Source organism: Morone saxatilis, unplaced genomic scaffold (assembly GCF_004916995.1).
Source record: "Morone saxatilis isolate NCDOM2014 unplaced genomic scaffold, NCSU_SB_2.0 Contig11, whole genome shotgun sequence".
NCBI lineage: Eukaryota > Metazoa > Chordata > Actinopteri > Moronidae > Morone > Morone saxatilis.
This window is the reverse complement of record NW_023339663.1, coordinates 6310932-6334758: the sequence shown is the minus strand read 5'-3', so window position 1 is coordinate 6334758 and position 23827 is coordinate 6310932. Positions and strand designations below refer to the sequence as shown.

Genomic DNA, 23827 nt, shown 5'->3' with positions numbered 1-23827 from the left:
TGATATTTTTCATTTACAGATAACAAATAGGCCATGGCGATCTAACAAGCTTGCTTTCCCTTGATGTAGCCCTCTTACTTTGACTAAGAGTGCAGTCCAATACACAGCCAGAGTGAAGATACTGGCTTGTTTTTTTTTTGGTATTCAGTAGTTCGACTAAAGGCATTATACCAACTCAGTAACCGCGGCGCAGCCTCATCTCTTCAGTCCCAACCGGCCGTGTTTACAGGACAGCCTGCTCCAGCACCAGATCTCCCTCCTGCTCCCTCCTCCCTCTCTCCTGCTGCTCTTTCAGCCTGCGGCCACACATGAACACACAGTCACAGCGACACACACTTACAAACACACATGCACTGAGTCTTCCAGTGTGTTTAGAGGGAAGGGAAGGCATTTCAAGTCCCTATACAGTTTTCATTGGGACCCCCACTCTGAAAACAAACACACGTCACGGTCTGTAGATGAGAGCCATCTGAAAAGAGAAGCGGGAGCAACATGGATAGACTGTGTAACATGCCCGTCGGTTCGCATGAATTACACATGGATGATTTTGTTAACTTGGAAACTTGTCATGAAGCCTAAATATTTCATACTGTTGTGCTGTCAAATGTTAAATATTATCTTGCACACATACAGTTAAACGATTTTCTTATTTTCCAGTACAAATTGCACACAGTATTCGCCCAGGGAATCTGTCTCAGCAGTATTTTACCACAGACTCACCCAGAAGATGGTGGTGTGTTACACATTCCCATAATGGCCTGTTGGATATTTAGGAGCCATTTCATATGGATAAACAGTGATTGTTTTGGTAGCACACTGGGTGGTCTCTGTGTAAATATTGCTCCAACAGTCACAACAATCTCATTGCCTGTTAACTGAAATCATACACTTGAAAACCTCAAAGAAATCTGAGCGTTTCTGTAATGAGTTTTCTCCATTTGGTCAGAGTTATGAGGCTGTTTCCCTCTGCATGTTTTAAGTCCGACTTCCTCTAAATAATGAAAAGCTTATGGGTCATTTAGACCACAGTATGTATGGAGTTCAAAATAATATCTGTCCTGACTCATGGAAGGGATATTTGGTCTGATGTTGCTAAAAATACCCTGGTTAATTATTTAGAAACAAAGGAATTTTAACTTTGAGTGGCCACTTTATGGTTTGTTTTGTTTCTGAAGACCACGGCTCACCTTTGCCACAGGAAGGTCAAATCTTTCCAGCGGATACGGGAATTAGAAAGGTTTTCTTGCTAATTTGACAAGGAAGCTTTTGTCTTTCTTAAGAACGCAACATTTATCATCTAAAACAGGTCTCAAAAACTGGGCAACATAAAGTTTATGAATATGATTCTAACTAATGTGACTCCCAAATATTTAATGTTTGTTCCTCTGAATTTCATCTTCACAGCAGCAGAGCCTCATAAGCTGTATATTTAGTATATAAAGTCTGCGTTTAACCTATTAAAGCTAAGATTTCCATTAGGCCATGACTGAAGTTTTAACATTAGAGCTTGGCAGATGATGCTGTCTGTGCCACACTCAATTGGATTGCCAGATCTCATGAGTCAACCTGATGAGTGTTAGGCAGGCTAATGACATTAGTAATGGCTTGCTGTGACACAGTGCAGTCTGCCAGCATGTCTGTAATGTTGGCCTCTGTGCCAGAGTTTCAGTAGAGGATATCAATGCTAGAGATGTGTTTGGGCCATAGAGCTGTCTAGTTTCTCCTGTTAATATGATTTTTACCTTTTAGGATAACCCATTATATGTTGTCCTGAGCGCAGGAGCTCCTGATAGTGCTGTGAGGATGTGATTTACACTCCAGTGTTGTCTGAGACCTTGACCTAAATATAAATCCCAATTTTTAAGTGCTTCCACTCACTGTGGTTTTTTTTATGCTGGACCTGTACAAAAGTGCAGTGTTACTACAAGGCCAAGCTGTAATGTATAATACAGATGCTTGAGCGAGTGACACAGGAATGATGTCTGGAGTTGGATCAAGCATCAGTTGGCACCTAAAGTAATGAATGTCTCTTCAAACCTCTGGCACAGCACAAATACGTGTCATAAACCTAAGGGAGTAGTTTTGGGAATTACGCCTATTTGCTTTCTTGCAGAGAGTCTGACGAGAAGATTGATCTCAGGACTGTACAGTGAATATGAAGCAATAGCTAGCAGCTGGTTAGCTTAACTTCTGAAAATGTCTCTGCAAAAGTAATACAGTCTACCTCCCAGCAGCTTTAAAGCTCACTAATTAATATGTTGTATCTCATTTAACTAAGACAAAAAACAGTGCAAGGACAACAAGTCAGCTTGTCAGTTTTTGTGTGTATTAAACAAATGAGATGTAGTGTGTGTGAATGAGCTTTATAGTTGCTGGTAGGCAGATTTTGGACAGTGTTTGGACAGAGACAGGCTAGCGGTTTTCAGTTTTTGTGCTAAGCTAACCTAACTGGCTGCTTGTGGTAGCTTCTAATGTAGCGTACAGATATGAGATTGCTATCAATCTTTTCATCTAACTCTCGGCAAGAAGGCAAGACGTGTTTCCAAAAATACCTGATTATTCCATTATGGTATCGTTTGACATTGACATCTTAAAACATTGCAAAGGGTAAAAACATATAAATTTAACACAGATAACACAGGAATTCAATTAAAATGGAAATTAGACACACAATATTACAAATAAAAACAACATATAAAGGAAAAGGACATTATAAAATAGTGTCTTACCCACAATAATGTACATGGAAACGTAGCCTTTCGTACTTCTCCTTTCTTAATCCATCAAATGTTGTGAACTGAGATATTACAAGTGGGAGTAACACTAAAGAGATTCTGTATGTGTCCATCTCCAGGCTGGTACAGTGCGAGACTCCATGGCGAAGTCCCTGTACAGTGCTCTGTTTGACTGGATTGTCTTCAGGATCAACCACGCTCTGCTCAACGTCAAGGACCTGGTGGAGACCACCAAGGTAGGACGACACAAAACACAAAGACTGTTACAATCAAAGTTAAACCGCCTACATTAGACACAAGATCAAGAGAGGAGTGAGTTGTCTCATCCATAGAAAATCTCAAAATAATCAGTCTCACTTAAATATATTCTATTATTGCATATGAAATACCTGATGGACATGAAATGCTGATAATGGAGAATTTTAGGAAACATCATAGATAAGCAACATTTGAGGATGAATAATTTAGGTTGTTTATGTTGTGTGTTTGTCTTCCTCAGATCTTGTCCATTGGAGTGCTTGATATTTTTGGTTTTGAGGATTATGAGAACAACAGCTTCGAACAGTTCTGCATAAACTTCGCCAACGAACGTCTCCAGCATTACTTCAACCAGCACATCTTCAAGCTTGAACAAGTAAGACATCCCTCAGTCTTCTTTCCTCAAAGGTTGACTGGAGGCTGAACTCCTGAGCTACTGTATTGCTGAAACTACTATTTTAACCTACTGTAGCTGTACCCACTTAAGTTCTTTGGCTGTGACCATTTCCAAGGAAACCCCACACCCTTCTCACTCCACACAGTGCATGTATATTTCAGTGACACTGAAACAATGGAGGAATTCTTCACCACATTATGCAACAGGGTTAGAGAAGTTGACAGCTGTATGACTCACCCTCCCTGTGACCACCACCACTGAGGATGTATGTTCTCTTAAGTGAGCTGATTTACATCAAAGGGCTTTTTAAAGTCATGATCTATAAGATTCGCCTGTAATTCAAACAATGTGTTTACCTTGAGATTGACTGAATCAGCGGCCTGCCCTGACATGTATGATGGGCTTTCATGCAGTTCTTGAATTACACCAAGACGAAGGACCGTGTCCTCAGTCGGTCCTGTTTTGTACAAAGGCAGTTTTTTCACAAACCCTGTCCTACCCCCATGTCATAAATATGTCAAGATGTATACTGTAGATGTATGTCATGAGGGGAGACTTTAAAGACTTCTTTGTTTTGGAGGTTAAGGTAAGTGACACTCAGAATTACTGTGCTGTAGATTAATGACTTGTCAGATTTGTTCTTCGTAAGATCTGATGGCTTATGCAAGTAAAGCTTCATAAAGCAAACAAGTTGTCAAACATGCATGTTTTAATGCAACTTCTGCAGGGAACAAACAGTGCTTCTTTTATACAGTAGTTTGAAAAAAAATCTATGAATGTACAATATGCAAACTGACTGTGAGACTCCAGCTTCCAGTATTTGTTGATACTTATTACAGTACTTCCTGTGCTACCGGTTGCCGCACCAACCCAGGTCATAATAAATCCAGCCTCGAGCAAAACAGTTGGCAACGTGTTCTTTTCTTGAAATGCAGACTGTTTTTTTTTCCTCTGTGTTGCATCTTCTTCTTTGTGTTTGTGTTGCACAGTGAATACGTATTATTGTAGGAGGAGATTGCATTATTTTGATGCATGTTCATTTTCCTGGAGGTCCTATTGGATTTCCTTCATCCTCCAAATTGTGTGTTGACGTCATCCACTCCCCATTACTTTTCATTTCACAACTTACAACCAGCAACACATCAGTCTTCACCTAGTGGGAATTAAGAGTTGATGAGTCAAATATATGAACTTTTACTGTTCTATTTTTTCAGCATTTTACTAAATTAAACAAAATACCGTATGGTTGAGGATAGATTTTTTTAAAAACATGTTCAGATTTATTCCCTGCAGAGGTTGTGTTTACCTCTTTCACCTGGAAAATAACCAAAACATCCAGTCTGCCTGGACGTGGCCATTCTTTACTTTATAGTGGATCAGTCTAACCTTTTGAGTACATCTGCTTGTACATCTTGTATATCATAGGCTCTGTGTGTGCAGATGTATTGAGTGTGTTGTCAGAGGGTTGCAGCCCTGCAGTAAACAACCATTAAATCAGATAACTTCCTGATGGTTAAACCACTGCTTGCATGCAGGATACACACTCAGTTGTCCGGTCAGACTGTAGTCACTGCAAACTGCAAAAGTCACACTCATGATGTTGAGCTTTACTTTTGACACAACTTTGAATGAACCTGTTTTCGTCATCCGTGTTCTCAGCTTTGCAGAGATTCAATATATTGACTTCCACAACAGCCAACAGTTACTCTGGATGTTAACAGGGCTGTGAAGTTATCAGTAAATGTGTTTTCATATTGATTTCTGTTTTTTTTTCCATGGATCAAACTTCCACTGCAGCTCAATGATAGAGCAAAATCCACATTTTTGCTAAAATCTCAGCTTGTTCTGTAAACAAAATTAACACAGTTAAATCAAACTGTAGCAAAGACTTGATCAGAGGAAACTGGAGAGCTTAGGAATTCATAATGGCCTAAGACCAGTAAAGAATTAGTTGTGTGTGGAAAAATCGATGTACACCGCTCAGGCAGCCTGAAAGCCTCTGAAAATGATTCAACCAGGATAGTTTGACCAAGAGCTGGCATGCTTCATATTTCCGCTAAAGCCAGCTTCACACCCTCGTCTACAGTTACATACAGTATATTTCCATTCATCTGTCGACCAGTGAGTCACTCTGCTGGAGCAGTTAGGAGCTAAATGGTTTGCTTAAGGGCACTTTGGTGGTCATTTTAAAGGGGGGGATAGTACTTATTTTCTCCTTCTGCTCTATTTTCCGACGTTTTCAAACAAACTCTCTGCCAGTAATGACATTGTTGAAAGACATGCAATGGAATAAGACAATATTAGCATGATCGTAACATATAGGACAATACAATTATAATTATGAGTTAACTTGTTTGGCACTGATTGTAAGTGGAAGTTGTAATGGCATACAGATGTACATAAAGCAGCAAAGAATAGGCAATTATTTATAATGTAAGTATTTATTTAAATTAATAAAACAACATAAACCCAAACTGTAGAAAAAATATGAAAATCTGTAGTTGAAGTTGTGGAAAAGCTGATTCTGCATTCATTTTGGAGACATGATATGTTTTCTTTTCCTGTTGGTTGAATCAAAATACAGTAAGTGAGTCACAGCAGTAAGAGGAAGATGATTTAAAGGCATGTTCAAGGGGGCGGATACAGTATCCTGTACAATGTAATGCAATCCAATACAACACCCCCAACTAACCACAGCTTAGTGATTACCACAGAGTTGAGTCAGCACCCATATGACACACAAATTGAATATTATAAGCTTCACAAATGTTTATTCCAGGGCTGCTGTATGGGGATGATATTGCACAGGTGTTCGTTTTATAGTTTCCAGCCACAGCGAGTCTCAAGTCTTACTAAAAGACAGAAGAGTAAAAACCTGTCTTTAGTAAGTCAGTCAGTCAGAGATGACTATCATGTTCCTAGATGTTTATATTGTGAAAGGAAGAAAGGACAGATGTGTTCTACAGCTTTAACTTTATCCTGGAGGGAACAGACATCGAACAAAAAGGAGGACACTGATACAACATAAAGCAATTTAATTTAACTTCGTTCTTATTTCGTTCTTTAGCCAATATTTTTTCTAAATGGAAGAAAACACGTAAGACAGAACACTGTGTGAGGGATAACATCTGTTTTATCGATAAAAAATACATCTTCAGTATTTCTAGGAAAAAAAATTAGCACATTCCTTTTTATACAATTGATAAACGAGATTAAACCAATACAACACTCAGTTCAGTACACACACACACACACACACACACACACACACACCCTTGCTCTGGTATAACCAGTTGCTTTTGACAGCTAATGTAGGCAACCTTTGTTACTTATTGCTGTGTAATTAACATTACTGAGTTAGTTTGCTGACTTTATGGCTGTTGTCTTCTGGTGCTACAAGTTGCAGTAATCTGGACAGTTATCTCTTTTTGCTGCTTTAAATCTTTCTATAGAAGTTAAGAACAAATCAGTTTTTTTCCGCAGACCCAAACACTGTTGATGTTTTGTACAACTCAGGAACGCGCTCTTTCTTCTGATTTTATAATGTATCCAAAAGGATTTCAGTCGGGGACAAACAGCTGGTGTTGAGGAATTTATTTAGTTAAAAACACTGAAATAAATCTTTCATTGATAACAATCAAATGGAATCAGCTGGATTGTTTGTATTTAGAAAGTTCACCACAAACTACAAATCACTGCAGAAGAAGAGGAATGGGTTACAGAATGATTTTCTCAAGCTGTTGTAATCTTAATAAAAACATTTCTCTGCAAGAATGGCCAGCAGCAGACTCCATCCTTTGGTTTTACTTAACTTCTTTTTATTTTAATACTGAGGGGGATCATTTTCCCCTCTCGCATCTTCTTTGCTGTGAACTTCATTGTCTTCAGCACAGATAGCGGAGGAAGCAACAGTAATTAAGTTGATTTTTTTTTTTTCAGCCTTCTAACTTTAGGGTAACAGGAGGAGATGGAGATTTCAGTGATTTTTTATTAAACCTCCTCTGGATTAAAGTCTTTATTGGTTAAATCTCTTTCCCAGGAACACAGGAAAATAACATGTATGGGGAAGAGCACTGATAAATGCTCTGAATGCTTCTCTCATTATTGAACCTCCGAGAGTCCAGGCAGAATCTAAAGAGTGTTTTATAGCGCGGGGAGACAACAGGAAAGCATGCGTACAAACAACATTGTTGCTTTGATTGAAAAATTTAAAACAGCCCTACCCACGTAGGACCGGTTGCCTGTTGATGCCACGTTGATAATTCTATTTTTATGGACGCTTAAAGATATTGTCACACAGGACGCCTTTAAGTCTGAAATTTTGCCACACGTTAAGACTTTTTTCCAACTGCTTAAAGGCATGAAAGTACAATACCGATATGATTTTTTTTTTAAAAACATAGATGTGATGAAAAAAGACACTTAATACTGTTTTTATACAAAAAGAGCTGCTGGCATATTTGCTTCAGTGCAACATGAGAAATGCAGCCAAAGAAGAGGTCTACAGTTCCTACATCAAATAACAATGGCAGCAAAGTATTGCTGAAGGTAGCACTGACACTGAGTTCTCTGTTTGCATTCTTTGTCCCGGCAGGAGGAATATAGGGCAGAGGGCATCAGCTGGCACAACATCGACTACATCGACAACACAGGCTGCATTAACCTGATCAGCAAGAAGCCCACAGCGCTGTTCTACTTATTGGATGAAGAGTGCAAGTGAGTCTTTCAGCCTGTCTGACTACCTGTTTGACGAGTTCATTTCTTTGGAAATTCATTTGAATTTTCCTGCGTGGTATCAACCATCAGGTGCTTCTGGCAGGCTATAGTAAAAATAAAGCTGGTACCACTCTGTTTGTCTTTATACTATCAGCTGTTTAGACTCTTTCAGCTCACTGTTTTCATCTTATGGCACAGACCATGGGTTCTCTGTTTGGTGAAAAAAGATGGATATCAATCAACTAAATGCCAAGATAGAGTCAAACAGAGATAAAGAGAGGATGCATACACAACACTCCAAATGCTAGCATTGCTCCACTTTTGTTGGAGTTAGGAACTGGAAATGATCTGCTAACACGTTAGTCTTATTAAGGTGACAGCATGTCAGGAATGTGTCTATTAGCTTGTTTGGAATTCTTATGCGCTAGTGACAAATATTCTTGACCTAGCGCCTTTTCCTCTATAAATATAATTTGTGGCTCCAGACTGATGGATTGATCATAGTGAAATGTCTTATTTGATAGTAAATGTTGCCCACCCCTGTTCTGGGGGAGTCATGCACATATGCTACCTAGAGGAGGCGTTTAATAACTATAAGGTCCCAGAGAGATCTGAGCACGTACGGCAGTGCCAAACCTGTTAAACCAGCGAGGACCTGACGCTTCACGAGTCGGACAGATTAGAAGTGCAGATTCTGAAAAATCTCTAAATGAGAAAATAAATACTATTGTTGTGAAACTACTTGGCTAGTGACTCTTGGAAGAGGCAAATTGTTGTCTATACCCTACCTGAAATATGTTAATAACTGCACAGCTTCATGGGAAAACAAGATTGTGTTAAATGTCCATGTATTTCTGCTATTATAACCTGATATTACCACAATGTAAGATGGAGTTGAATTTTATTTAAAGTATATTTAATCTTTTCAGGTTCATGACTGTTCTTTGACTATTTTTACCAACAATATTTCCTCCTTTATTCCCCCCTCTTCTCTGAATCGCTTTCCTCCCACATGGAAAAGCTGGAAAGCACAGAGTCTTTGGCTGTGTTGTTTTCATAGGTCAGGTTTCACCCCCAGCTCCAAAACCCCTGGTGTCTCATTCTTCCCCTCTTCTCTTCCTGTAAGCTGCTGATTTTCTGCAGAATTTCTGGCTCTTTATATTAAAGGACTAGAGGGAAATCTGAGCCGAGATCAGCTTTAAATGATAATCCTCAACCTCTGGCGTCAGAGGATGAAATGTCAAAAACTGGTTACAGATCAGATCATGTTAAACTTGCCACGTTTCCATAAGTACTATTGTACTAAACGTTGTTGTGACTGGTGGAAAAAGCAATGTCTTAAATTAATTCTGTTCTTTTTGGATGATTAGATCAGGAATGGGTCGAACATTTTCAGTGTGATTTATGCTTCAGTACTCACCATGGTTGAAAGCTTTTAACACGTGCACCAACAATGTGTTTTCTTATTAAAAACAGATGTAAAAAGCTATTGTTCTTCAAATCAAACTTGTCCGTCCTTTTTATTTCAGTTTCCCTCAAGCCACCAACCAGACTTTGTTGGACAAGTTCAAGCGGCAACATGAGGGGAACAGCTACATCGAGTTTCCTGCTGTCATGGAGCCTGCCTTCATTATCAGACACTATGCTGGAAAGGTCAAGTACGGTGTCAAGGTCAGTGTAATCTTCACTTAAACACCTAGTTATTGATTAGACAGAACGAATGTTCTCAGCCCCATATTAGATTATCTAATCTTTTAACCGAATGGGAAAACTTAATGGGAACTGTAACAGAAAACATGTACTAAAGCCTGTTTAAAATAAAAAATAAAAAATAAAAATAAAACATTTTGTGGGACCTTTTGTAACATCAACATTACATTAACCAGTGGTTGATGAGTATAAATGGGTGATGCATATTTTAAAATAAATCCCAAATTAAATCAATGAATAAATGATAATAATAATCAATGTATTTGTATAATAATGTTTACAGAGTGCGTTACATATAGTAACACAAAAACAGCAATAATAAAGAATAATATGAGGTACAATTTATAATGCACCAACAGAGATTTAGATTTAGAGATTATTAGGAACAGATTAAGAACTTTACGTAAAAGTGTATGCCAAAAAAATTATTTAAGAAATGTTATATTGACCAAAGATGTAATAACTCCTATGAATAAAAAGTGTAATTTGTTGAAATACAAGATGCTACCAGTCCTTTTTTGTGGAGCAAGATAATCAGGCTTGTTAAGTCTCACATAACAACAGGGAGGTATTTTAATCCCTTTTTCTATATTACACAATCAAAACAAGATACGGCATCACAGGGAGCCTTTCACCTATTGCGCAGGTCTGAGCTTTAATTCAGAGTTACTGGCATGAACAACGGCTCTGTCTTGGCCCGTCACATGCAGCCAACCAGGAAAAATCCACCGCAGTGGAATCCTTCTTAGATTAGAAGAAATGGTTTCAAACTTAAAGAAGTAAAATTGAGATTGAGCTTATATTTTTAGGTATACTCTTTTTCAGCTCTTTTGGGAGTTTTCTGGTCAAACACATACATATCCAACTTGGTATGTGGTTTAACAACAATTAATTATCCCAAGACTAAACTAAAATATAAAGTTAAGTACAGAGCTTCTGTGGAACAAGTTGCCCGCCAGTATTAGAGAATCAACAAGTGATTACAGAAACAAATGCAGATGTCTCTAAATGTCTGATAATGTGAAAATATATATTATTATAAAATATTCTGATCAATAAATTATAGCAAATAAATGATCATAATTAAAATTACTATTATTATTATTATTATTATGTTATTGATGATTTGCTTGTGTTATATTAAGACCAGCTGCTTTTGATTGTATTAATGTTTTATTTAGGCATCTTTTACTGTGTGCAGCCCATGAAGATTAGCAACTGCTACAGCTGAAGATAATGCGGAGCCAATAAATAATACCACTGACTACCATTATATATCTCTGTACCAAACACAGGATTTCAGGGAGAAGAACACAGACCACATGCGCCCCGACATTGTAGCTTTACTTAAGAGCAGCAAGAACGCATTCATCTGTGGGCTGATGGGCATTGACCCGGCAGCCACTTTCCGCTGGGCGGTACTCCGAGCCTACTTCAGGGCCCTGGTGGCTTTCAGAGAGGCCGGGAAGAGACACACGCAGAAGAAGACTGGTGAGCTCCCACACTAATGGAAACTCTACTAATGTGCACATTATAGCAGCGAGACAGAGCACGTTTTGTAAAGTGAGACTGATGTAGGAGACTGACAGGGAAATTATCTTAGTTTAGAAAAAGATGTTATACAGTTTGTCATCACCAAATGTTTATGGTCTTTTTATTGTAGCAATGCAACTACTGGTGTTTCATTTCTGCATATGTTATTAATGTTATTAATTCAGCGACTATATTAGAATGAATATTCAAAATGATGAACATTGGTGCTCTGTGTAGTTTGTGTGAAGCTCAGGTTATATCAAAACAGCACCAAAATGCACAAAGAATGAAAGGACATTGACTTTACTGAATGTCATGTGAGCATTACAGGTACTTTTTAGCACTGCGAGTATAGCAGTAAACCAGCAAACTACTAAATCTATAGAAAAGAATAATTATTTGATTATTCGCCTATTCTGAGACAGCTGAGATGAAGACTGCTTATAAGCACGAACGTTCAGCCTGTTCGGCCAATAAATTGCATGAAATTACCAACATCTTTTCAGTTTTCCTGCCATGAACAGTACTGTATGCTCACACGCCATGCAGTTACAATTTGGCCATCATCGGTCATTATAGTTCGCTTAATGTCCGCCATATTTTGTGTTTCAGTAGTCACCGTTGTGTAGTGTGTGTGCGTAGTGCTAGTAGTGCTGCCATGTAATTACAGTAGCTCTTGCTCTTTGTCTCTCTCGGCTTTGGCTTTCTACGAATGCCTTATTTTCCCTTAGATTTGGCTCTAGCTGTACTTGATATGCAGTAGATATTAGCATCAGAGGTTCTTTGAGCACTGCCGTCGTATGAACCAGACTTGCGCTCTGCACCCTCTTGATCCTTCCTATGTAGATGTTATGTGAAAATAGATTTTGTATCCATTGCTTATCCTTAGATATCTTTTAGTAATCCTTTGATATCTTTAAGTAATCCTTCAGCCTCACCCAAGGGACTTCTAAAACGTGTCTTTAAATTTAATTTCTGCAACATCGTGTTTTTAAGTCTAAGTGTTAAAAATGCCATGTCTAACTTCTTTTTTATGAATTATTATGAGCCAAGTTGTAAATTAAATTACCTTTAAATACCCTCACCTTGTCTAAGAGGGAGACGGACATCTACACACACTGTAGATATCTGCTGACTGTCCAATCAGGTTGCAGAAAAACTTCTAGAAGACATTGTATGGAAGTGCCTTTGGGGGGGGCAAACACAGAACTACAATGATAAACATCCTACTGCTGCCACCAACTGCAGTTTTGAATGTCAATCATCTTCTTTCCAGAAGTCTTGCACAGGTATCTCTCCAGTAGATGACTGCATCTCTTGATCTCTTCTTCTTCGCTGTCTAATCTGTCATTTCTTTCTCTCTTTTCCCCTTCTCTTTCCTTGTGTTTTTTTTTCCTTTGTTTTGCTTCTCCAAGGGCATGATGAAGCTGCTCCCTGTGCAGTTTTGAAAAGTGTGGATAGTTTTAGCTTTCTGCAGCACCCTGTGCATCAGAGAAGCTTAGAGATCCTGCAGAGATGCAAAGAGGAGAAGTACAGTAAGGCTGCCAATACAACAATAACTCCTCCTACTTTCATGTTAGACCATGACTTGGGGAAACTGTAGGGACGAGGCTGACCAACATCACCTACATTTTACTGCGCTGTACTGCAGCCAAAGTCAAGCCAAAAGAGATTAAAAAAATCATAAGAATATCCAAACTTGCATTAAAGAGACGTAGTTTCTGCTTTGTGATTTGATTTAAAACTCTTATCTTCTATCATTAGACTAGATGCTTGTTGGTCTCCACTCCCTCTGTCTCCCTCTTCCCCCTTTCTTATGCACCTGCATCCACTTGTCTCGTCTTGCACGTTGTTCACTAGCATGCTTCAGCCATCCTGTCACTAACACTGTGCTAGTAATACGCTAGAAGATAAATGCATGGTTGGGCTAACTTTGGTTTGGGGAGACGACACAGTATCACTTTCTGTTATTTGCCAGTTCTAGCACACAGATACACTTTTATGTCCAGTCATGTCTGTTGGGCAGTGATTATTATTGCTTGTGCACCACAGCACTCGTCTATAATCACTGTCACTAATTCCACATAGGCTGGTGGTGGTGATAGAAGGCCGAGGGGGTATATGACACAGATGCGTATATTATTATCACTAACTTGCTTACAGGCAGCTTTACATGTGGTGCAGGACATACAGCCGACCTCACACACTTCTTTCAAAGGTCACTTGTTCCTCTACAAACATTTCATGACATCCAGATGTGTTTGTGTCTTTTTGTTTTGTGCCACCCTGCAGCTCCAGATGAGAGTGAAAATGTTGTACAAAGTGATGAAACTGAAAACGGTATACTGTTAAACCTGATAAAATGCTCTCTCAGATTGCTTTTTAAGAAGGCTAACACACACTGTAGATATCTGCTGATTTCTTATCACCGTGATTGATTGGCTGTAGGTTCAGAGGGAATGCTGGTGTATCAATTAGATCATCCTGCGAGAAGAGATGGCGTCTCATGGGCTCGAAGGTGTCGCGCGCGAATCATCGATGTTGGAGTGAATTACAAGGAGTGTTCTCTTTAGGTTGAACCAGTAATGATGGCTATTCATTAAGAGTTGAAGGAACTGGTGATGGGTGGGGCGGCCTGTACTATAGTACTAGTATAGTACTCTATATATAGGTGTGTGTGTGTGTATATATATATTGTATATATATTGGCATATATTATTTATATTTAAATAACTAAGCCAGCCTACAGTCTAGACTAAACCAAACAACTCTTCAGTATCATCTTCCATAATTTGACACTAACAAGAGCAACTCACTATTAACCTCATAGATCTTTGTTTCAATATTAAATCATCTGCTGTAGATTATATTTCCAATGAAAAGGCACATAACACTCACTGCAATAACACTGGAGTGTCACATGGTGTCAGAAGTGTGTTTTTTTGCTTGGGAAGGGTTTGAAGGATGTGTTGTCTGTATGTCTGTTTTGTGTGTATGTGGCTGTGTGTTTGTGTTTGTTTTCTTTCACATGATGCCAACCTATCTGTTGGTGATCAGGTGTGACCAGAAAGAGTCCACGCACACCGCTGTCAGACCTTCAGGGAAGCAACACCATCAATGAGAAATCACCACGGTAAGAGTCCATGCTGTCTTTTTAGATTTGTTGTATTATTGTGTTTCAGGCTCTTCATAAAGCTTCCTTGGTTTTAGTAAATAAATGCTATATTTTTGCTTCAAATCCAGGTCCTCCTAATGACTATATTCATAAAATACCACAGATTTCCAGAGGCTGGACACAAACAAGAACCTGTACACATGCCACATGACAGTTTAAACAGATTTTAGTAGGTGCCAAATATTGTGTTGGCACGCCTGACAGCACACACACCACAAACTACAGGCTCAAAAGTTACCATACAGTTAAACCATTACTGCACTGAACAGAAATTGAACATTATAAGCTCCATAAAGGTACTTACACACTTATTTACATTGTATTTGTTATTTTTCTTTTACTTTTACCTTTTATTCATTTGCCTTTTTGGATCATTTACCCTTCTGTTCCTTTTATTGAACAGAAAAGTCAAGAAAAAAAAGATGATACAAGACAACATTACAGTGTGTCAGTTTTTGAAGGATATTTTAATATATTTATATGATTTATTCAGTTGAGCAGTACTGGGTTGGATGAACCTCTTGTAAATCATTTGTTTGTTTATTTGTTTTTTTTTTCTGGCAGTTTAAACCTTTTATTAGTGAGTCGACAGTAAAAAGAGGAAATGAGGAGAGAGGGAGATGGGTAATGATCTGCCACAAAGGTCTCCAGTCGGACTCAAGCTGGCGACGTTGTAGTTTATTGTAGAAGTCCTCATTCCTAGGCCTCGAGGGCGTCTCAAAACTTACGTATTTGATCTTGCATACATATTACAAAGAGCCCTCGAACTAGTCAATGTCAACAAAAACCCCATAATAGCTTTCCTGCAGATTCTCTAACATACTTCAAATAGTACACTTTTTAATCATCATGCTGTGTTATTCACCAAAAAGAGTGATGACTGTGCTGTGACCCCGAGCGTTGCTCTCATACCGCTCCACTGAGACCCAGGTCCACCACCTCCTCTAATTAGCTTTGGACCGTGAGATTAGCAGCCCAAGACCACAACTGGTAGCGCAGAGCGGCTCGTACAAGACGGCTTTTGTTACACAGAGGTTCAGTCTGGGGCCTTAATGTGATTTGCAACCTCTGCCCTCCCTCTGCCTCCTTCTGTCTCTTCCTCTCACTCATGCACACTCATCCTCTACATACTAGGAGAGCACTAAACCCTGTGCAGCTGCTTCCTCTGTGATGTAAAGTCAGAGCTATGCATTGGAGTGGGGTGCCCGGGGAGTGATAAATATTCAGTCCCTGCAGGGTGCTTGTTGGCTGGACAGAGCGGCAGACAGTGCGGTGCTTTATGGGACTCTCAGAGAGACTATGGGGATAAACAGTCCGTACAAGAGGCATATTGTACTATCACCATATACTGAGATCGATGATCAACTGGGGAGAAATTCTCAATTCCCAGTTCATTATATGGAAGGCCAGATGCAAAACTGAAGATTTGTGCTTATTCTTTAGTATAACAAGATTACTAAAGATCACGTAAACCCAGAAATATATCTAAACTATATACACTTAGATTTACACCTGCATACTGGAGCTTTGTGGAGCTGTAATTTACGATATTGTAATGTAATCCAGACAGGTAGTACAAATCATATTTATCTGTACTGCTCCTGTGGGACTGTGGTGATATACGCCAGACTGTGATCAGGACAGTGGACCTGTACTGGCTTGTGTTAGAGAAGTATCCTCTGGGTCTCTTTCTTCATGGCCTCTAATGGAGAGAAAAAATAATGGAAAGGCCAGCTACACTCCTGTTGTTGCTTTTTCAATCAATCAATCAGACTTTATTTATATAGCAATTTCCATACAAGCAAAATCTAGTGCTTCACACATTATAACAACCCCACTTTGGGGATAATTAAAGGGCCACTACCTGAAGACCTGAGGCTTCTACAGGGTTCATAGTGTAAAAGAAAATCTGATAAATAAGTAGGGCTCAGAACCAATATAAACAAATAAAAGGATTTATTACACTTTAATTGTTATGTGAATGTGGACCAACCCTCAGTGAATTTTCTTTTAGTTTAAGTAACATCTTTTTTTTTTTTTTTTTATGTAATATTTTCAAATATGAATCCACTTTACAGGCCAAGTATGTTTAGTCCTTAAAGGAAGTTGATTTAACAAATCTACAACCATGTGAGGCTGTGCTTTGAGCTAAATGCTAACATCGCCAATGCCAATGCTCATAATGCTGCTACAGTTGTTAGCAGTAATAATTTCCATGTTAACTATCTTTTTTTAGCAAGTCACCGTGCTAATATTTTATGACTAGCACAAGGACACCTGAGGCTGATGACAATGTAATATGTTTTACAGGTACACTATTTTGTCATAAACCACAGATTATAAATTGCACAACCTAATGGTAGCGCTACATTAAAGTCATGAAATCACCAAATTCAGTAGGATAAAAACCATGAATGTCTGTACAAAATCTCATGGCAATCCATCCCTGAGTTGTTGAGATATTTTAGCCTGGACCAAAGTGGTGGAACAACCAACATTTCTGTCCCCAGAGACACGTTGCTACCATGGCTAAAAACAGCTCCAAAAGCAAATGTACTCTTGGCACTTTTAAATGTGAAACAAATAGATCTGGTCCTTCTTCTGCACAGACAATGAACACAATGAGCACACAGAGGGTTGGAGTTTATTTTTAATGTCAGTACTGAAGCTCCATTTACTTATCTGACAATCTACTTTTTAAAAAGACATATTTACGTATAAAAGCAGTGAAAAATCACTTTCAACCCAAACAGCTGGCCCTGCACCAAAAACACTGCAGTACCAAAACCTCATCTGCTCTTTTGTATTTGTGTTGACTTTAATTTTCATTAGCTATTAAAATCCTCTCCACGCGCTCGTGTCCCACCTCGTTTTCTCTGTAGGAATGATTCAGCCCCCTGCTGATGAACACAGCATGAGCTACCAAACACATCCTGCTACTGTAGTCTATGTGTCGTAGTGTGTGGCTTGATAACTCATCAGGAGAAATTCTTGTAAACCTACAAATGATACTGAAAACAACGGATCTGAGGAGCTGAACAGCTTTTTTCTTTGATTTCTTGCTTTTTTACCTCAGTTGTCTTTTCTCGTCTCTTGTCGTCTCCTGTGGGCTAAAATAGTTCAGAATGGTTAATGGTTTTAACCATGACCTGACCGCCTGTGTTTTTGTTTTTGTTCTGGGCAGGTGGTTAGGTTTCACCTTGAGGCCTGAGGTTTAAACCCTTTGAGACTGCAGTGAACTGTGTCGAGTTCTGTGTGAGATGAATTCCTCACTCTCCTACAGGAAGAAATATTGAAACTACAGCCCCTGCTGGTGACATTCTTTAGGGGAAAAATGCAAAAAACAAGCCACCGTTTGATGTAATTTTAAATTATACATAGGTTGCACTTCTCTAAAGCTAAGCACCATCAAATCCAGCATATTCACTAATATGTGAGAAGCCACCCTCTCCCACAGCTGGTGGTATTTGATGTTATGTCTGAGACCCTTCAAACATGTATCTGAGGAAGTTCACAAACTCAACAGATCTTTGATCGTTACTGTCTTGTTAATGTGGGAAAATGTCTGTTAACCAGGTGGAAAAGTAAAGACACCGTTGCGAAAAGTAACAGTACATGCAATATAATATATTATATCCAATACTTACAAAAACTCAAGATACAATATGTATCATTTATGAAGCATCATCACCCACCGCTTATATTTCACTATGTTTTAATTAGCTTTATTTTTATGTGATTGCAGCCCCAAGCGTGACATAAAAAAAACTGGTTTTACTGGTTGACTGTTACAAGTGAACTTATATTTTTGTTTTTCCAAGACAGCCTGGACTGATTATCCATTGGGACTATGTTGTGGTTTAGGATATTGTCATCAAAATGTTGCGATTTGTCAAACACGTTGTATCAATGTAAAAAGAGGTCGGGTTTTTTGGTCAGGGGGGAGGGTTGGTAATCATGCTCAGATGGCAGATTGCATATAAATTCCACAGTGTGTAATCTTAAGCTCTTTCATAAGAAGATTGGAAATATAAATACAAAATAAATTCCTTGAGGACCAATAACTTTTGAAATTAATTAAATAAATGCATGCCAAACTATATCTTAATAATATATAGATCTATTATTATATCTATCAAGAGAGATATGAGGTTCAGTTTGCTTTAGAAGTGTGTTGCAATGTAAAATCCTTAGACAAAGTTAAGCATTTTCTATAGAGTTTGGATTTTCATAAATGAATTGCTTAATTGGTCTGTGTGCGTTTTGTCCAAAGGGGTTCTCCGGGCCTCGGCTGGAACGGGCGTCTGGATCGACAGCGCCGCCTGTCATCCGGCAGCTCCACCACAGAAGAAGACGGCATCTTTGTCAACTCTGCCAGCAGCAAACTCCTTGAGAGAGCCCACGACATCCTCATGTCAGTAAACAGACACATCTGCAGTCACCATGAAGCTTTAAACTCCCCTTTAACACTGTGTTTTGCTAATTAAGACACTTTGTAATGGTTTTCTTTCTGATTGTAAAATGCAAAACTATTTTCAGCATTAATTCTACTGTTATTTGTTGTTTTGGTCAGCAGTGTAGCCTAGAGACATTCTTAAATATGAACTGAAATACCTGAGTTCAAACTCAGTGTCTGCAAACATCTGCACTGCTGAAGTTTCCTCAGTGATCACTACATTCCTACGAACTTCAAGGGTGCTGTTCTGTAGCTGACCCCGACCTCTGACATCCCTATGGAGGGGAACAAGTGAAAAGGGAAATTTCCCCGTGGGGATAAATAAAGTTTTTACTTTATTGACAGGGATATGACCCACTTGGGAAGAATTTCTGTAATTAATTCAATGCTTTTACTTGACAGTTCAACCTGACAGTTGACCTTTTACGTGACAGTTAAAACAACGTTCTCACCTGTTGATTTAAAGAAGAAAAAGTGGGAGTTTACTGCATAAAACAGGTTATGGCTTCCGGATTAACCTTTCTGTTTTTGTTTATTCTAAACAGGAGGAACAAAAACTACAAATCTAAACCAGTTCTTCCGAAGGTACGGTACAAGGATATCTTAACAAAAGGCATAATGCGGTTATATATTTTTAAGACTATGAACTGACTGTGACTTTACGCCTGCAGCATTTACTGAATGTCAAGTCACTGAAGTACCTCAGCAACCTGACGCTTCACGACCGCATCACCAAGTCCTTGCTTCACCTCCACAAGAAGAAGAAACCACCCAGTATCAGCGCACAGTTCCAGGTCACACACACAGACACACACAACACCCACACACACACAGACAGACAGACAACACACACAACACACACACATCCACACACACACAACACACATACACACACACAGAGCCAGTAGTTGCAGAGCTCAATAATTTGCCATTCAGTGCTCTCAATGTAAAAATAACACGATTAGCCTGAGCTGGACCCAGGAATCTCCCTCCAGCTGTGAATATGATAAAAACAAGGCGTGTCCTTTACAAGTGAATGTTGGTGGAAATATCCCTCCATCTCTCTGCCTTCCCAGAACCTTCACCCGCCACTGTCTTCACCCTGTATTTGTCCATAATGTGTGTGAAGTCTATTACGTAGTTCATACACACACCCAAAAAGTCTTACAAAGTATGACATCATGTCTGGGAATTTTTTTAAAAACTGTCTCAGAAAAATATTTTTGATTTGGTGAGAAAGTAGAAAGATTGTTGTTTCTCTGTTAATGACACACCCTTACTATGTTCACTTTATGGGAGATGAGACCATGAAAACATCCCATTGCAGTGATTCTGTGGAACTGAAATTCACCTAGAACCAAAAATTAGGTTATTTCTACTATTTAAACTGCTGAAAACAAAAACAAAATGAGATAAGAAATGTGCTGTCTCTTTATTTTAACATTTACTAGCAGAGGATTTTCTTCCAAACGTGAGACAAATGAGGCAACTACCAGTAACATTCAGACTAATCTGGTTATCTTTAGGCTCTCATTAGCAGCCGGTTACATGCAGAGCTAAAAAAAAAAAACGTTCACCCAAAAACTGCTATTTCTTTCCTGATTTCTTTGAAAGTGAACTCTGTGCTCCGGCTGCTGGAGGTAGAGATGAGTGCTGAGGCCCCTCTGGCAGGCAGCCCTGGCCCCAGTGTGTGGATGACTTCACTTCCCACATCCTGTGCTGCGCTGATTGCTTTAATCTCCCATGGAGGGGGAGGAGACTGAATTCTTCTTGCCACTGAACTATCACACACATGTGGACACACATGTGCATATGTTTACACACACAATAGTTGCACATGGAAATGCCACGCACATGGTTTCTTCATTTTTTTTTTTATATATTGCTAGTGTTTATGATCCCACGCAGTGACTTTAATCTTGCAGCGAAGCGTTTTACTTACAGACGGACCAACAGTTATTCCCAGCTGACAGAACCACCTGACTTTGACTGCCGCCTGTCAAACAACTGCTGAGCAAAACAAGCAGCGTGTTTCTATGTGTCTCGTACATTCTGGCGTTGTGTTAAATTTGCCTTCTCCTTTTCATGTCTCGTTCCGTAGGCCTCTCTCAATAAGCTAATGGAGACTCTGGGTCAGTCTGAGCCTTATTTTGTCAAGTGCATCCGTTCCAATGCTGAGAAGGTACAGTGTGCTCGCTCCAAACTGTGGCCACTTTTGACTGTTTTGGTTTAGTTTTCAAAGCATTTTTTATTTCCTTTGAAGTTTGAACTTTTCTGAACCTGTTTATCATTTCCCTCTCTGTCGCCTCTCCTTTTTTCTGTCATTCTCCCCTCTCCTCCTCGATTATCCTTTTTCCCCCCTCTGGCTTTCTCTTTCTCAGCTGCCCTTAAGGTTTAATGATAACCTGGTGCTGAGGCAGCTGCGTTACACAGGTATGCTGGAGACTGTGCGCATCCGGCAGTCGGGCTACAACATCAAGTACAGCTTCAAGGTAACGCACACATTTACACCCTGCAGATACTTTAAAGGACTTAATCCAGAACTGTCATTTATGTCCTTTAGTGTTTAATATAGTAAAGAACAAAAGAAGAACCAAACAACTAGAGATAAACAAATACAGGCAGCGCACATGTAAAATTTATTTTGCAAGGCTGTAACTTGTAATGGAGCATTTTAAACTAGTGCTGCACGATTAGTGCAGGAGTGATCATCCTTGCATCACAAATGTAATTCTCACAGAAAAAATTATTCAAATCTTGATGATGTGACTTTTGTTGGGGTCTGTACCAAACAAATATGTTTCCTTAAATCTAGAGGACAAGATTTGTAGACCAGGGCATCTCTGCAGAACAACATTACTTCATTATAAGGCTGTTTTGTCACACATTTTAACACTGCAGCTTCTGCGATTTGTATATTGCGATTTTGATAATATTGCGATTAATTGTGCAGCCCTATTTTAAACATAGTACAAGGTGTTTTTAACTGTTTCAGTTTAATATTGATGCCTCTGTATGACCTACATAAACAAACAAACCCATCAGCGATTATTAATGCCTCCCACTGGGTCGGATTCCCCTAGTAGTCCACAGGGGCCGCCAGATTCAACACAAAAGGAAAGTTCCTTGTTGGGATTTGAATACTTCCCCACTGCTGGTAGTCCTTACATAATGAATTATGTAAAATGTATGAAAAGAATGTCGCAAAATCACAGCAGCAGATTGATATTTAATTTGAGTCAATATCCAAAAATACTGGATTTCCATAATGAAACTAATAGAATATTTTGTTAGACATACTCCATGCCTGGTAAATGCCCGTTTGTCGTTTCCTGAGAGTTATAGCAGAACCACTTATCCAGGAAGCAAACACTTGATAGCAGATCACATTAACATGTTCCCTCTGGGCAGACGTGTGCGGGCCAGAACACTGATGCACAATCGATCTCACTACTTACATCCCAAAAACTCGCTGATGCTGTTTGAGTCAGGATTCGATGTATTGTGTCAAGAGAGAATTATGAGGGAGTAGAGGTGGCAGCCATCTTTAACCACACTGGCTCTCACAGGAATGATGTCAACCCTGTGAGAAATACTGTATGACTAATAAAACAGATTGTCTTTAAAGCTGATTGGAAGTGAGTCTTTGGACAGAAAATGTTTGGGAGTGGCTCACTCCTACTCCAGGTTTTCTTTAAACTTTAGTTTCCATTTTGTGGTTTTGAATGTTCATTCGACAGTCATGTCATGTCAAGGTTTTAGCCAAAGATTAAGTCACCCTACGAGTCACTTATTTTCCCATATAACCATAATGGTATCTACTGTAACCGTGCAGATAGTTAAGGTTTTATTGCTGTGCTTCTGAGATCTTCACTGCTACTACTCAGTCATTTTAACAGCAATAACTCTATCCAGAAACATTGTCCCAGACCTTGTTGTGTACACTTTCACTATTTTTCAAAAGATTTGCAGTGCTGGAAAGAAAATAAGCAGTGCACTGCACTTATGTGCAGTTTTGAGGTGCTTGTACATTACTTAAGTACTCATGTTATGCTTTTTTATAGTTCCACTACATTTTAAGCAGAGTATTTTTACATGACTGTACTGCTACTTTTACTGAGTACTTCTTGCACCACTGGGAAGTAGTTTCCATCAACATTTAAAAACTAATGAACTCAAATAACTAACTAAAGATTACACTATATATTTAGTTATTTATGTAGACTGACCTTTCAATTCAAAATCTAGTGAGTGATCTACGACTGAGTATTCTGATGATCTCACTCAGGTGATTTTAGCATCAGACATCGTCATTTAAAAGAAATTCCTCCAAACATATTTAGTGCTGCGGTCAGCACTAATGAGAAATATCTTGGGCATGGTATCACTTTGGAGGACTCTGCTGTTTCCCGACTCTTCAGAACAGAGCCTCTCCATTGTCCTCGGGTCTCTGAAACACTCCCCATGCTTGTAATTGTATAAACACAGCATCTGTTTCTCTATCCACCCCCTACAGCCCATGGTGCAGAGTGTATTGAATTTAGACAATGGGCCTCAGTTTGAAAAGTGGGAGTTCAGCATATTTATGCCATGATGTTTGAACCACTGCAAATATGGACAGCATTGACTTTTACCTGAAACCACATGTGCTTTGACAGCTTGTTTCTGCACAAGAGATGCTACAAGAGGCTGCTTCAGTTTCTGCTGCTGGTCAAGAGTTATATTTCAAATTCAGGGCCACTCTGTGTACATCCAAAACCAGTTAATCCTGTGCTGAAATCATTGCTGGCTTTAGCAGAAAGTAAACCTTTTGTTAGGCACATTATTGGACAGAAATTGTGTGCACA

The 23827-nt window shown here is 39.1% G+C and overlaps 1 protein-coding gene across 10 annotated transcripts in view; it reads left to right on the top strand.

Moving 5' to 3' along the window:
* The window catches only part of myo9aa (myosin IXAa), a 104370-nt gene that overhangs the window by 64804 nt on the left and 15739 nt on the right, over positions 1–23827 (top strand). For 9 of the 10 annotated variants that reach the window (XM_035651739.1, XM_035651742.1, XM_035651741.1 and 6 more), the window contains 12 exons: positions 2855–2971; positions 3235–3369; positions 7985–8106; positions 9636–9777; positions 11112–11307; positions 12765–12884; positions 14407–14482; positions 18798–18938; positions 19526–19565; positions 19652–19774; positions 21082–21162; positions 21362–21472. In XM_035651739.1, coding sequence (XP_035507632.1) covers positions 2855–2971; positions 3235–3369; positions 7985–8106; positions 9636–9777; positions 11112–11307; positions 12765–12884; positions 14407–14482; positions 18798–18938; positions 19526–19565; positions 19652–19774; positions 21082–21162; positions 21362–21472 — 1404 coding nt within the window. The remainder of the gene's footprint in view (positions 1–2854; positions 2972–3234; positions 3370–7984; positions 8107–9635; positions 9778–11111; positions 11308–12764; positions 12885–14406; positions 14483–18797; positions 18939–19525; positions 19566–19651; positions 19775–21081; positions 21163–21361; positions 21473–23827) is intronic. The other variant, XM_035651740.1, reaches the window with a different exon arrangement.